The sequence below is a fragment of the Callorhinchus milii genome, unplaced genomic scaffold (genome assembly GCF_018977255.1).
Source record: "Callorhinchus milii isolate IMCB2004 unplaced genomic scaffold, IMCB_Cmil_1.0 Scaffold2, whole genome shotgun sequence".
Lineage (NCBI taxonomy): Eukaryota > Metazoa > Chordata > Chondrichthyes > Chimaeriformes > Callorhinchidae > Callorhinchus > Callorhinchus milii.
In genome coordinates, this window is record NW_024704743.1 from 36809178 (window position 1) to 36823062 (window position 13885).

At 40.2% G+C, this 13885-nt stretch overlaps 1 protein-coding gene across 1 annotated transcript in view; it reads left to right on the forward strand.

Annotated features, from left to right (window-relative positions):
• The window catches only part of ulk4 (unc-51 like kinase 4), a 261176-nt gene extending 247558 nt beyond the window's left edge, over positions 1-13618 (forward strand). Inside the window, exons 36-37 of the mRNA XM_042332045.1 lie at positions 8591-8679; positions 12817-13618. Of these exons, the coding sequence (XP_042187979.1) occupies positions 8591-8679; positions 12817-12880 (153 nt within the window). The 3' untranslated portion in view covers positions 12881-13618. The remainder of the gene's footprint in view (positions 1-8590; positions 8680-12816) is intronic.
• Positions 13619-13885: the final 267 nt, after the last annotated feature.

The following is a 13885-nucleotide window of genomic DNA, read 5'->3' on the forward strand; positions in this document are numbered from 1 at the left end:
GGTCCCCATAAAGTCACAAGTCTCAAAGCACTTTACTGGAAGGAGTGAGTCTGATTGGCCGGATGGCCTTTTCTCATTCCAAGCTTCCTTATGTCTTCATTAGAATTGTATTTTCTACGTAGTATAATATTCTCCATCCAAAGGTACTGCTGTATGTTTAATTCATTGATTAATATTTGATCTATTATTACATAATAATAGTCCTTGCATTTTACATAGCACGTTAGCATGTTGAAATGTCTCAAAGCACTTTGCAGGGTTTTCTGTAACGTGTAGTGACTGTATATTGATAGGTGAATGCAGCAGCCAATGTATAGGCAGCAGTACCTCACAAACACGTTGACCAATTTTTTATTTGAAGGATTGTTGGCCAGGACACTAGGAGAAGCTTGCTTCTCAACACGTCAACATACAAACAAGATCTCAATTTAACATTTCATCTGAAGGATGGCCCCTCCGACAATGCCGCAAAGCTTCCCTCATTACATTCCTAATAATGAATGTATTGGTACATCTAGAATGTCTATTAATGAATTGCGTAACGTCTGAGAAACAGGATTAGACTTTAAACTCAGCAGGAACTGGAGCCAGTTCAACCTGCCCATGGAAATGGCTGAGCTGGCAAAATAGTCCTTTTCCAGTTCTATTTAAAATTTCATTACACATATTCTATTTAGCATATTGATTGTTTTAGAATCATAATTCCCAGTTCCATTGCCAATAACAGCAATCAAAGCACTGCATTAGAGCAGAGCTCAACATATTAGTGACAGAAGATGTCAGTAGGAAAAATAAGCAGAATATTTTCTGACAAAATACAGAATTTGATCTGAAGCAATGTATTTATTTATATTGTAGCTATAAAACCACATGAGCACATTTTTACTGGATCACACAAGATAACATGGAAAAGAACATCATATTTACTTTGTTAGAAAGCTTTGTTTGATGGACTAATAGATTGCCCAGTGTAGGACCTATGCCATACATAGCAAAAATCACAGGTTCAAATCCTGCCCTTGCTGGCTTGGCTGAACTAAACCACAGCAACAGTAAGGGTGCTACATTTGGGTTCAGTGCTCCCAGGCTGAGGAGGAGGAACGATAGACAGAATTCTGATTGAAGGTTGATTTGAATCTGCTGTGTAGTCCTACACACTGTGTGGCTCACACTTGAAAAATGTTCAATCCGCACAATGGACACCACACATTAACCCTCTCCCAGAATTCTGCCAAGTATTTCCTTGCAACATCACAAAGATTTACAAATGAAGAAGGCCCCTTCTTCATTCATTATTGTATAATAATAATATTATTATTATTTAGCCTTCATCTTTCTCGAATACCAACCCTACAACTCTCCATTGCAGTATCAAGCTATTTCTTGAATGAATCAGGTTCCCTGGCAACGACCATCCTTCCTGATAATCTGTTGATTACCCTCTGAGTAAAGGAATGTTTCCTCCATTCTGCTGGAGGATAAAGAATTGCCAGTAGGTTAAACCCAAAGGTTAAAACCCACTTTGTTCTTTTTTAAAATAAGTGCATTAACTGTTTTGAAAGGATTATTAAATACTGGTTGAACTGTATATGGGTGTGTTGTGTTCAAAGAAATGTGCCTCCCTAAATTAAAGGTGAGCCAATCTAGTTTCCTACACCCATGTCTCCAAAGCCTAGGTCTTTCTCCAATAACTCACCAGTTTCCGTCTCTTAGAAAAAATAATAAAAAAAACAAAGTTAAAACAAAACAAAGTCTTCCGGTCCGAACCTTTACTGGACGAATCCTACAATAGCCTTATCAAGCAGAAAACCCCTTATTTATGTGATGAGGATTGCTGCCTAATAATAATCCCTCCAAAAACTAAAAGCAATAATAAATTGATAATTTTCAATCTACGACTGATGGTGGGACATTGCTGTGCGCAATTGGCTGCCGCGTTCGCCCACAAATATACAGTCAATTCACTTTACAGTGTGTTCTGTGAAGCGCTTTGGGACATCCTCCCGACGTGAAAAGCGCTATATCAAATGCAAGGATTATTATTATTATGCTCAGACCTTAAAGTGTGCTCATGTTCCCATCTAACTCCAGGGTATTTTATATCGGTGTATTCAACAATTGTATATATTTTTTTTTGAAGTATAGTGCAGTTCTCATTCACAGAGCTTTACTCTGTAGAGTCCCATAGAGTAGTGATCTTGCCTTGCAAGCGAGAGGATCTAATTCGATTTCCCGGGCAGGAAGAAATCTTAAGGCAAGTTTCCTTACTCTACACGACTCTGTCTACCTAGCAGTTAAAAAAATTCAATCCACTATTTGTGGGATACTGCTATGCGCAATTGGCTGCCGTGTTTCGCCCACAAAATACACAATCAATCCACTTTACAATATTTTATTTGAAGCCATTTGAGATGTCTCAATGGCGTAATAAGGTGCTGTATCAAATGCAAGGATTATTATTATTATATATGTTAAAAAAAGCCTTGTGATGCATTTATACCTAGCCTTAATATAAGCAATTATATAATATTAATCAGTAAAAAGGAGCAAACTAAAATGATTAACTTTAAAACTACATGACTCAATTTATCCTAATAGTTTAACAACTTAAACACCATACATCTACTCTAGGTGCTAAAATTATGCAATTAATTATAATGCCCATTTACACAAGTGTTTAAAGACACAATTGAGTACATTGTAATTATGCTGTTACGTCTCACTGATCTGATTGAAAATCTTCAATCAGATTTCCATTATGTTGTGTACTGAGAAATCATAATCATAATTCTTGCATTTGATATAGAGCTTATAATGTTGAGAATGTCTCACAAAGAGCTTCATAAATTTTCTGTGGTGACTGTATATTTGCAGGCAAACAAGGCAGCCAATTTGGATACAGCAAATGAAGTGAAGGACATTTTTTTTCCCCCAGGGAATTCTTAGCCAAGACAATAGAGGAGAAACTACATTCTCTTTTCAAACAGTGACACTTGATCAACAAAATATCCACCAAAACAGACAGATGGGGCTTTGCTTTAATATGTCCTCCAAAAGATGATACCTCCCTCAATACGGTGCTGGTGCGCAGCCTAGGCTATGAACTCAAACCCCAATATGGGGCTCAAATGCACAGCCTTCTGACCTAGAGGCCGGACCAGCTGAGCCACACTAACACCTGGAAAATCAGCAAGATTATGAGCTCAGGTCGAAGTGTGGGATTTGAACCCACGACTTCACCCAGGATCAAGAAGTTGACACATTGGCTTTGTTAACATAGTTGAAGATTCACTGATATGTTTAAAATCTAATAAAAAAAGTTCCCATAATAACTGACAATTTTTACTGCTAAAATTCAGCCACTAGCCCTGTTTATTAAGCAACTGTTGTGGAAGGTTAATAGTTCAGAGTTAATACTTCCTTTCATGTTCTGTCAGAAAGGGTGTTTGGTTGGGAGTGTGTTGTGAGGTCACCAGGGTAACAGTTAAATTAACCGCCGTTCACAAGAAGGTTTTTGTTTGTACAATTATGCCCCAGGTTACTGCAGTCACAGATTACTTCAGCTACTCGTAGCTGTAAAACGCATTACGTTGCGGACAGCTGCCAGGGTTTCATTGTCATGCAGAGAGCTGTCTGGAGCCAGGTTTCTGACCGATAGATAAAAAGCATGAGAAGACGCTCTTGAATCTGTTTCTGTCAATCACAAGGGAAGGATGCATTCACAGTACAGAAATTCTTATGTTGAAACATTCAGTGAAAAATCTAATCTTCCTCCTTGCTCCGGCTGTACAGTATTTTAAAAAAAGTTTGTATTGTTTATCTCGAGCAAAAGGCAAGCCTATTTTTTTGCCTTCTGTAATTGGACTACTCTGCTGTGTTTTGTTTTCAAAACAAATTTTCAAAATGGAGAAGGATTTCTACTGCTGATCCCTATCCAGAGAACCCCCACTGGAAAGTGTGCATGCATGGACATTGAGTGAGAGCAAGTTTGGGCCGTGATCCTTTCTTGCACACTCGCACGTATGAGTAATTTGTTTCCGTGAAGAATGAAACTTGAGCAAGGTATTATACCGGGGTGTGCCCAGTACATGGAGATCTATCTGGAACGGAAAGAAACAGAAGAACGTCGTATTATAATAACAATAATACAAAGAAGAATCCTTGCATTTGATATAGCGCTGTATCACGTCTCGAAGCTCTTCACAGCATATATTGTAAAATGAATTGACTGTGTGTTTTGCGAGCGAATCACGGTTGCTAATTGTGTCCCACAAACAGTCGTGGATTGATTGACCAAATATGTTGGGAGGAGGGATTATCCTGAAGGTTTGTTATATCACTGGATCAATATGAGTGACATGTTAGAACAGCATAATAAAATTGCATGGCATGTTCATTCAGCAGAGTCACTTCAATTAGCAGCAGCTCTGCAAGACTCAGTTCAGTGTAGGCTGTGAAATATACCCCATTCACAGTGACCCACTACATTGACTCTTTCCAATGTGAGTTCTGCCTCCCGAATTTTTCCTAATCTCTGAAAGATCAGCAATACAAGTAATCCATCCTCTGCCCCACCTCCCCCAAACCAAATATTTGTCCCTCTTCTTGATCAAAGAGGATGCCGGCAAATTTTTAACAGCCCAAACAAATGGGGAACACTAGCAACTTAAACATTTTAACACCAGCAGCCAAAGTGGTCACATCACTACGTACACTCACAACACTCTCACAAGGTGTAACGTATATCATCAAGAAAAAAAAGTTTGCAGCTGTAAGCTAAATCAGCCGTATCTCATTTGCCGTACAATCTCTCATCATGGCAGAAGTCTGGGACTTTGTCAGGATATGGGGAGCTGTAGACTACACACAAGCTGCACAAGGCACAAAGGGGTGAAAATGATCTCTGGCGGGTTCGAAGACATAGCTAAATGATTCAAAAGCTGAATAACCTTTTTTTCGTTTTCTATATTTTTCCCTTCAGTCAGTTTTAAATTTTGCATTAACCCTGTAAAACATAACCAGTGAATTCCTTGAAAATATTTATTACAGACAACTGAGTTTCTGATTGTCTAAGCTACTTTAGATCTGCCTGGCTATATTTTGAAATAGTATAAGGGCTGTATTACCACCACTGGCTCCATTCTCTAAATGTAGACTGAGTGACCAGACGTCCTATAACCAAATTCACAAGTGTTATTAATGGTGGATTAAAGTAATGATGCTTTGCCATAACTTGAGACTGGAGCCTTAACCGCAGACTTAATGCTTGCATCAAAAAGGACGGAGGCATAGGGAAGTGATTCCTCCCCCTGGTTTAGAACATTTGGTATGGCTACAGATGATCTGTGAGTTAAAGGGGTGTTGTTATCACGAAAACCTTTTGTTGTTTGGTGAATTTCTAGAAACTGTTTCAGTAGAGTTCTGCTCACGACCCAATGATGGACATGCCTCATCGGTGTGTATTTGGGAAATAAACCAAATCAAGTTAGCCAAAACATTTGCATGAAAATAGTGCCTCTTTAAGTTTTGCTTGTAAATCAAAAATCTAGCTTCTCAGTTTTATTCTCAATTAGACAGGGCTTAAATGTCTTCTAGTTGCAATACGTTTCTTCATAAGATCAACACCGCCGTACTCCCTAATTGGAAGTTTTCTGCTCATTCTTAACATCCCAGTTTCATCAAGTACAATAGTGAATTTGTGCAGGATGTCATATCCAATTTTCCAGATTTCCATTTTGGCAATGTTTGTGAAGGAAAGATTTCTCGTGAGCAATTTTCTGAGAGAGGAAGTATTGAATATTCCTTTGACCTTACAATTCCAGAGGCTTGGAGTGTAGCACAAAAAGCAGAGTCTGTTCTTTACATGCCATGCAGACCTCCAGAGACAGTATGTGGCAAAATACATACCAATGTGGGCACCAGACCAATATAAACTAGCATTGTATTTGTGTCTATTTTTCTGAAGCATGACTTGATTTGCTCTGAAGCCACCAATGTTTCCCATTTTACATGCAACATTATGCCTGGTGATCCCCAGTGATTCGTCTAAAGGTTTAAAGGTTTTCTTTTTAAAAACAAAGTTGACATGTGAAAATCCATCACCCTGCTTAAGAGCATCAGCAATAACAACAACTTGCATTTATATAGAGTCTTTCTTGTGGGGTAGCGTCTTAGAGCGTATCTAAACCAGACTGAGAGTTGCACTTATACATGGAAATATCCCTGGATTTGGAATGGGACCCCAAAGGGAACCCCATTCTGCTGACCAAATTCCAGAGAGTATTAGATCTAGGTTGGCAAGTGCCAAGGTTTGGGAATCCCAGAGTGTGTGTAGGGGTACTTTTGGAATCTAACCAACTAAAACTGCATAGCTTGCCATTAAGAGCACTGCTTGTCCAGCTCGGACCATCCCACTTACCCATTTTAAGATGAGTGGGAAGAATCCCTCCAAGTCTTGCCATTTCAAGTTGTTCGAATCTCGAACTCATTGCCTGAAAGGGTGATCGAGGTCGATTCGATAACTACTTTTAAAAACGCGGTGGATGGGTATTTGAGGAGGACGGGTTTGCAGGGTTATGGGGAAAGGGCTGGGGAGTGGGATTGACATTAATTGCTCTATTCAAAGAGCCGGCACAAACTCGATGGGCCGAATGGCCTCTTTTTGTGCTGTACAATTCTATGATTCTATGATTTTTGCCAGCCTGGCTGTGCTGTCATCAGTAGTGCACTGTAATACTGCAGACTCGCCTGGCTCAGGAACTGGACTTGAGACGCCACAGAGGACAGGCTTGATTCTAATATTCCGTTGCTAAACACATCACGTAGAGCAAGCTCGGCTCCACGGAGAACCCACTTACCTACCACCCCCACACCCCCAAACCCCCACCAGAAGGATAGTAAAAATTGAGCGTAAGTGTACAAAAAATCTGCTAGGCAGAAGTACACAGTTTTGAATGCAAACAAGTCATCTAATAAAATACATCCAATATGCTTATTGAAATGTCTCTTCTTTCAATGACATTATGAATCCAAGTATGAATTCCACATTAGCAAAATCTTTTGCAAATCACGCAAATGACAAGCCCCCCCACCCCCCGTGTAATCGGGTACAATTTTAAAAAAATCTATTTGCCAAACATGTTGTGAGCAGCTCTACCGAAGGCTGAATGAATTATTTAGTGATTCGATGTGAACCAAAGAATCTGGAAGGTCCCAGATCAAACCCCAGTTTGTGCTGAGTTAGCTCATCTCAGGCAAGCTGGCTCTCGGGGCTTTTAATTAGCCTGGGGTAGGGAGAGACGGAGGGAGGGAGGGAGGGAAACTAGCCAGCTCTGGTCTTTGCTCCCAACCAGGCAGAGCTGCTGTTACAGGCCAGAGCACAGGCTAAACTCAACATTAAAGAAAAATGCAAAGACATCACAAACAAGAACACACAACCCCTGTAACATTTGTTAGCGCTCTCAAAGCTGAAAGGTTTTGGTCTGGTAGTTTTTTTTAACACGCGCAATAGCATCCCAGCACTGCTTGTCAGGGCCATGCAGGCTTGTCATTAAGAGTCAGCTGCTGGCTTGAACACTTGGCTGCTTTCATCTTACTACATTGTTACATGCTCGACTATTGTAAAATCTGGAGGGAACTAGTTTGACTTCAACTGTGTTTTACTTTCTGCTTGCGATGGTGGAATTCTCTGTCGGAGGCGTGCAAGTGCACACCTCAAGCGCTGTAATTGCTCAAGCAGCCTATCCTGATCACGTGGGAGAAAAACTGCCGGAGCCCGTGGAACATTTCCCCCATGTGGGTTATCACATTCAAGGGTGGAGTGGGAGAAAATTAAGAAAGATAAATAGGTTAAATCTTCACAGATTGCTACTGAAAGGTGATAAAGATCATCACAACAATGTAATGCTGTACTGTACTGCTCCACAACTAGACGCTGTAGCCAGCTATAAGCATTAATAATTGATCCTCCATCAGCATAATGTGCTCCTGGCCAACAGAGAGGAAAAATCCAGGGACTCCTGCTGGAGTTATGTATGTGTGTTTGTCAAGCAGGAACAGGCTTGACTGTGTTGCTTTAAACACCCACTCCCCAACCCTGCATGGTCAAATATCCGAACGTCACTCAGTATGGGCTTGTGCAGAACTGCTGTATGATGAACCTGGAACAGTATCCCAGGAAGACATATCACCACTAGTAGTGCAGCAAGCGGTGGGAGGGAAATGGTACAAGATTTGGCATTGCGAAAGTAAACTTCCCCACCCTTATTGCAAAAATAAGTTAACGGCACAAATGGCTACACCAATTGCCACCAAAAGCAATCACTGCACTCGACAGGAATTACCTGGTGTACTATGAAATATTTTGACAGGATAAAGGGCTATAAAATATAATTTATTTTTTTTCCGCAATACTTTAAATGAGCCTGAAAAGGTGGCTTGGCAAACAGCTGAACTAATAAAAGGAGACAGAGTTCTGACACCAAATATTTTTATACAATGCACCACATGTGGGTAGTTTTCAAATCCACTATAGAGGTAGTATCTCCGCCCAGGTCATGCTGATAATTGTCTGCCTTTCTTTCTTTGCCAGGTAAGCTCTAATGAGAGACACACAGAAAGCCTCAAGAACGAAGGGGACCCTCTTATTCAAACCCTAAAGAAATTGGTCCAGACTGCCAGGTGAGAACCCTCAGGCCTGAAGGAATTTCCATACCTTTGAATAAGTGTCCAATTTTTTCCAGACACACACCTATCATATTACCGTGGCTTGCTACTGGAGTAAGACTGTACTTGAACCACCCTCTCAAAGCCTCCTTGCTTTTGTTGAAGTTGGCTTTGATCATTTGTAAGTGGAAATCGGGTTGGGTTCCATGATGAAAGATTCTGAACGTTGTTGCTTTCATTTACAGCCAGATACTGGCTTATTGTTCAGTCATCTGCTGCCCTAAGACCAGATTTTTCTCTGTTTTCCTGAATATTAAATAGTAAGTATTAGTATTGTGAAAATAGCTTTAACCCCACGAAGCCTACCTTTGGAGAAACGGGTGTTTTTTTAAAATAGCTCACCATGGAGTGAGAGACCACCCCATACATAGGGAGGAAATGTGCTAACCAAGATACCAAAAGTAACATTGGGAGAGTTGGTAGAACAGCCCCTTTCCTCCTCCCACGGGAAGCCAGAATGGTAACCAGCAAGTGATTTGGGTGAGGACTCACCCCCATGTCGGTATATTTACTGTGTTGGTGGATCTGAGCCATGCAGACCAAGAGGGTTGCAGATTTGGTCCCAGGCTTTGGAAAGTTACCTGATTTCAGTTGGTTGGGCCTCTTCAAATGGCTTCAGATCACCAGCGTCAAGAATGGGGAAAGAAATCCAGGGATCTCAATCCTATTCATTGTACAGTCACCTTTGCTGAAAAGTGCAAGTGGGGATATGAAACTGTAAAGATAAAACGGTTATGTGTGAAACTGAGTGGGGGGTTTGTAAGTTTAAAAAAAACGATCCACGACTGTTTGTGGGACACTGTTGTGTGCAATTGGCTACTGTGCCCACAAATACACAGGCAATATACAATATATTTTGTGAAGCGCTTTGATCGTCTCAACTATGTGATAAAGCGCTATATTAAATTAAAGGATTACTATCATTATTAAGTACAAATCTGAGTGAATGGTATTTAGTAGTGATGCTGTTCACATGTAATTGGATAGATAATATAGACATTAGGGATATTGAAACAAGTTTATATTTGTACCCGGAGTGCTGTACTCTGAATTATTTTTTCTTTATTTTTAATCCAACGTCAGTTAGTTCATCTTCAGCCCATCTGATCTCATCCTCCAGAACTCCCACCCTATTGTTATCCCCATCACAGCATCAAGCTGTTTCTTTAAATGAGCCCAGTGGCCTGGCTTTATCCATTATTTTGTGGCAAACTGAAAAACTTCCTGGTATCTGTACTGAACTTGGCTTTTGCAAAGTATTGTTCTTGGTTGTTCAATCATTTAACATTTTATATATATATCTATAAGGTTCCTTCGAGATGTCTCATTTCAAGGCTGAAGAGCCCGAGCTTGTCTAATCATTGCTCATAGCTCACTCCTTTAACACTGGGATCATCCTCATCGCTCTCCTCTGCATGCACTGGGCAGCCCCTCAGCTGCCCACCAACCTTCGGGTCTCACGGCTCAAACTACCATTAACCAACTACAACCTCATAGCTTGCCTTCTTGCTCGGGCTTTCACTGTGATCAGAACTGTATGTGATACACTAGTGCGGTCTGACCAGAGACTGTATATCTTGAGTATGACGTCTGGGAATCTGAACTCAACTGATATGGCAATACTGTACAGCCCAGGATCCTGTTTACCTTGTTATTGCTGCCTCACACTGATTTGACATGGTGAGCGTATCTCGTTGGGGCTTTGGCTTCCAGGGTTAATAGGAGTTGAGTGGAAGAATCCTTGTCCCAGTGATTATTAGTTTGTCATAAGTGCAGAAACTTTGACATTGTTTTCATTACAGTAACATTATACCTTTGTCTTAAATAGCAACCAAAGTACTTTAAAAGGTTCAACAATGTCTAGAAAGTTGTTCTTTACTCCATAAACATGATACTGTTGCACAGTGTTTTCTTTTTGCAGTATTGCAGAATGATACATGATTGTATCAAGTGCTCCTTTCATAAAAGCCCAGCAGTCACTGCTGTTGCATTCAAGTAACTGATTGCAGCACAAAAGGAAACTAAATTCATACAGATAGAGTACAAACAATGGGAAATGCAATTATCCAGCTGATTCAACTTCTAAAACCTGATATATCGCAAGTGAGTTAGGGGTAGGCTCCTGTCAACCGAATAAATTTAGGATTTAATACATTATTTATTTCTACATTTTATGTTCTGCAGATGCAACAGAAGTGGTTTTGATTTTGTTTAAAATGCACTTTTTGGAGTAAGGGCATTGCCCTGGTTGCTGCAGTACAAAGAAACAGAAAGACACAGAACTGAACCCTCTTCTGAGCTGAGTTAGTTGATCTTAGTCCCTACAATTGTCACACAAAGTGACAAACTCCCTTATTACTATAGGGTATTTAGATGTCAACCAAGCTTACTTGGTAGGACTCTCATCTCAAAGTGCTTCACAGGATATACTGGAAAGTGTGTATTTTGTGGGAAAAATGCAGCAGCCAGTTTTGCACACAGCAATGTCCCCAAAACAGCCATGGAGCGAATGACCAATTTTATTTGCGGGGATTGTTGACCCAGACACTGGGAGAAACTCCTTTCTCTTTTCAAACAGTGCCATGGGATCTTTAATGTCCACTTGAACAGACAATGGATCCTCGGTTTAACGTCTCATCCGAAGAAAGGTGCCTCCAACATTGCAGCACCTTTCCAACACTGCAGTGGAGTGTCAGCTTAGACAATGTGATTCCAAGTCCCAATGTGGGGCTTGAACCTACAGCCTTCTGACTCGGAGGCAAGAGTGCTACCACTGAGCCAAGCTGAGAGTATCAACTGCAAAGATTTTTAAAATTATTTATGAAGAGACTCCCTGCTGGAAAATCTGGATATTAGAGATCAGGATTGGGCTCAGCTGTGATGCATAATTAAATAGTTTGCCAAAACTCTCTGTCCAGACTCACACATGAGCAATGATCACTTGGTTTGGCGACTGGCCCCCAGCAAGAGTTAGGGCCTTGGGGGGGAAGAGAGAGAATTGGCACAAAAAAGGTTTGGGTTTTTATGGCAATTAATACAAATGTTTTTATGCTTAACGGTTCTTATTTCTAATGTTAAACCATCTGATCATTTTCATACCACTCTGAACATCGCTACTGTTTCCTCCAACCCTGTTGTCCAAGTGTGATTTGGTTGCATTTGATAATAATATTTCTTGCATTGATATTGTGTCTTATTATGTCAAAACTACACAACAGCAACAACAAAACCTAGCATTTATATAACAATAATAATAATCCTTGCATTTGATATAGCGCTTTTCACGTCGGGAGGACGTCCCAAAGCGCTTCACAGAACACACTGTAAAGTGAATTGACTGTATATTTGTGGGCGAACGCGGCAGCCAATTGCGCACAGCAGTGTCCCACAAACAGTCGTAGATTGAAAATGACCAATTTATTATTGTTTTGTTTTTTTTGGAGGGATTATTATTAGGTGTGTGGAATAAGGAAACTTGCCCAAGGTTTCGCCCTCTGCCTGGAATTGAACTCAGGTCTCTCATTTGCAAAGCGAGTGCTCTAACCACTGAGCTACAGGACTCCATATAGCACCTTTTCCCTCGGAGCACTTAGCATCTCTACACAGAGTTCTTTTTTTGTAAAGTGTGTGTTGCTGGACATACCTCTTTTAGATGAAACATTAAACCAAGGTCCCATCTGCCTATTCAGATGGACAGCAAAAATCTCATAGCACTAAAGACACTGTGTATTTGTAGGGGAATACAACAGCCAATTTGCCCACAGCTATGTCCCACAAACAACCATGAGGTGAATAACCAATTGTTTTGATCTGAGAGCTTGTTGGCCAGGATATCGGGAAAAATTCCCTTTTCTTTTCGAATAGTGCCATTGAAATTTTTAATGTCTGCCTGAAGAGACGACAGACTCTGCCAAAACACCACTCCCCAGTGCTGCATTAGTGTCAAACTACCCAAGTGGGGCTTGAACCCACAATTTATGAGCCAGGCATGAGTGCTACCAACTGAGCGAAGCTGGCATCGATGTTTCAGTCTGTAGTGTGGGATGCTATATCTCTTCAGGTTATTCACACCATGATGGCTTTTTTTTCCAGCTCACGTGCTGACATTGCTGTTGCATCCTTGGCCTCCGAAATCCTGAAAGCTGTTGATCACTGAACAGGAAGCTGCTGCAAGATAAATGTACACTGTAAATTAAAATTGAAGGGGAGGGGGGGCTTTCTTCCTCAGTGTTGTGTGAGTTTAGCCATGTTGTGTGAGTTTAATAATTAATTAACATTAGGACAATTCCTGGAAACAAAATTTGAAATGAGAGGGGGAAATATGTTTTTTTTACCAGTGAATAAAATCTAATTTTTTTAAATTGTAACAAATAATGAACTTTGTTCTTTAATATTTTCCATCCAACAATGTATTTTTCAATCACTTTCAATACATTGTGCTTGCGTGTCTCTGATATGAATGATACTCACTGTACATGTCTTGAAAAATATTTGCTTTTTCTCCACCCTTTTTTGTGCCATCTAGAGTTAATTTCCTTATTACAGAGAAAGAAATCTATTGATGCTCATTAAACTAAGTTATTTTTATATATTGTTATTGTTTTTATATTTTCCTGTCAATACCTTTCTGAAACCGATATAGCAACGTGGCTCTTTGTTTAACTCCATGAAGCAGTCCCATTTTTAACTGTTAGACCAGCTGAGGACCAGGGAATTCTGTGCTTCCCGGGCTGGCTGTTTTTTATACAGGTTTTAGCTGTCATGCAGTGGCATTGAGACTCGTTGCAGAAATAAAACTACACAGATGTCAGGAGTAGCTTTATTAGTGTAATAAATATTGTGTAATACTGTTGAAATCTGTTTTCTCTATCAACAATTTGAAATAAAACTGAAATGCATGAAAAATGTTACTTCTCTATGTATCTTCATTCTCCCTACTTTCTTTCTCATGTAATTTAACTTTCAGTTACAACATATGTTAAACCGAATCCCTTTGTGCCTGGTCAGGTGGACGTTAAAGATCCCATGGCACTATTCAAAAAGAGAAGGGAGTTTCTTCCAGTGTCCTAACCAACAATCCCTTCAGATAAAATTGGTCATTCAACTCATGACTGTTTGGGGACATTGCTGGGCACAAATTGCCTTTTTGAATGTGTCTCAG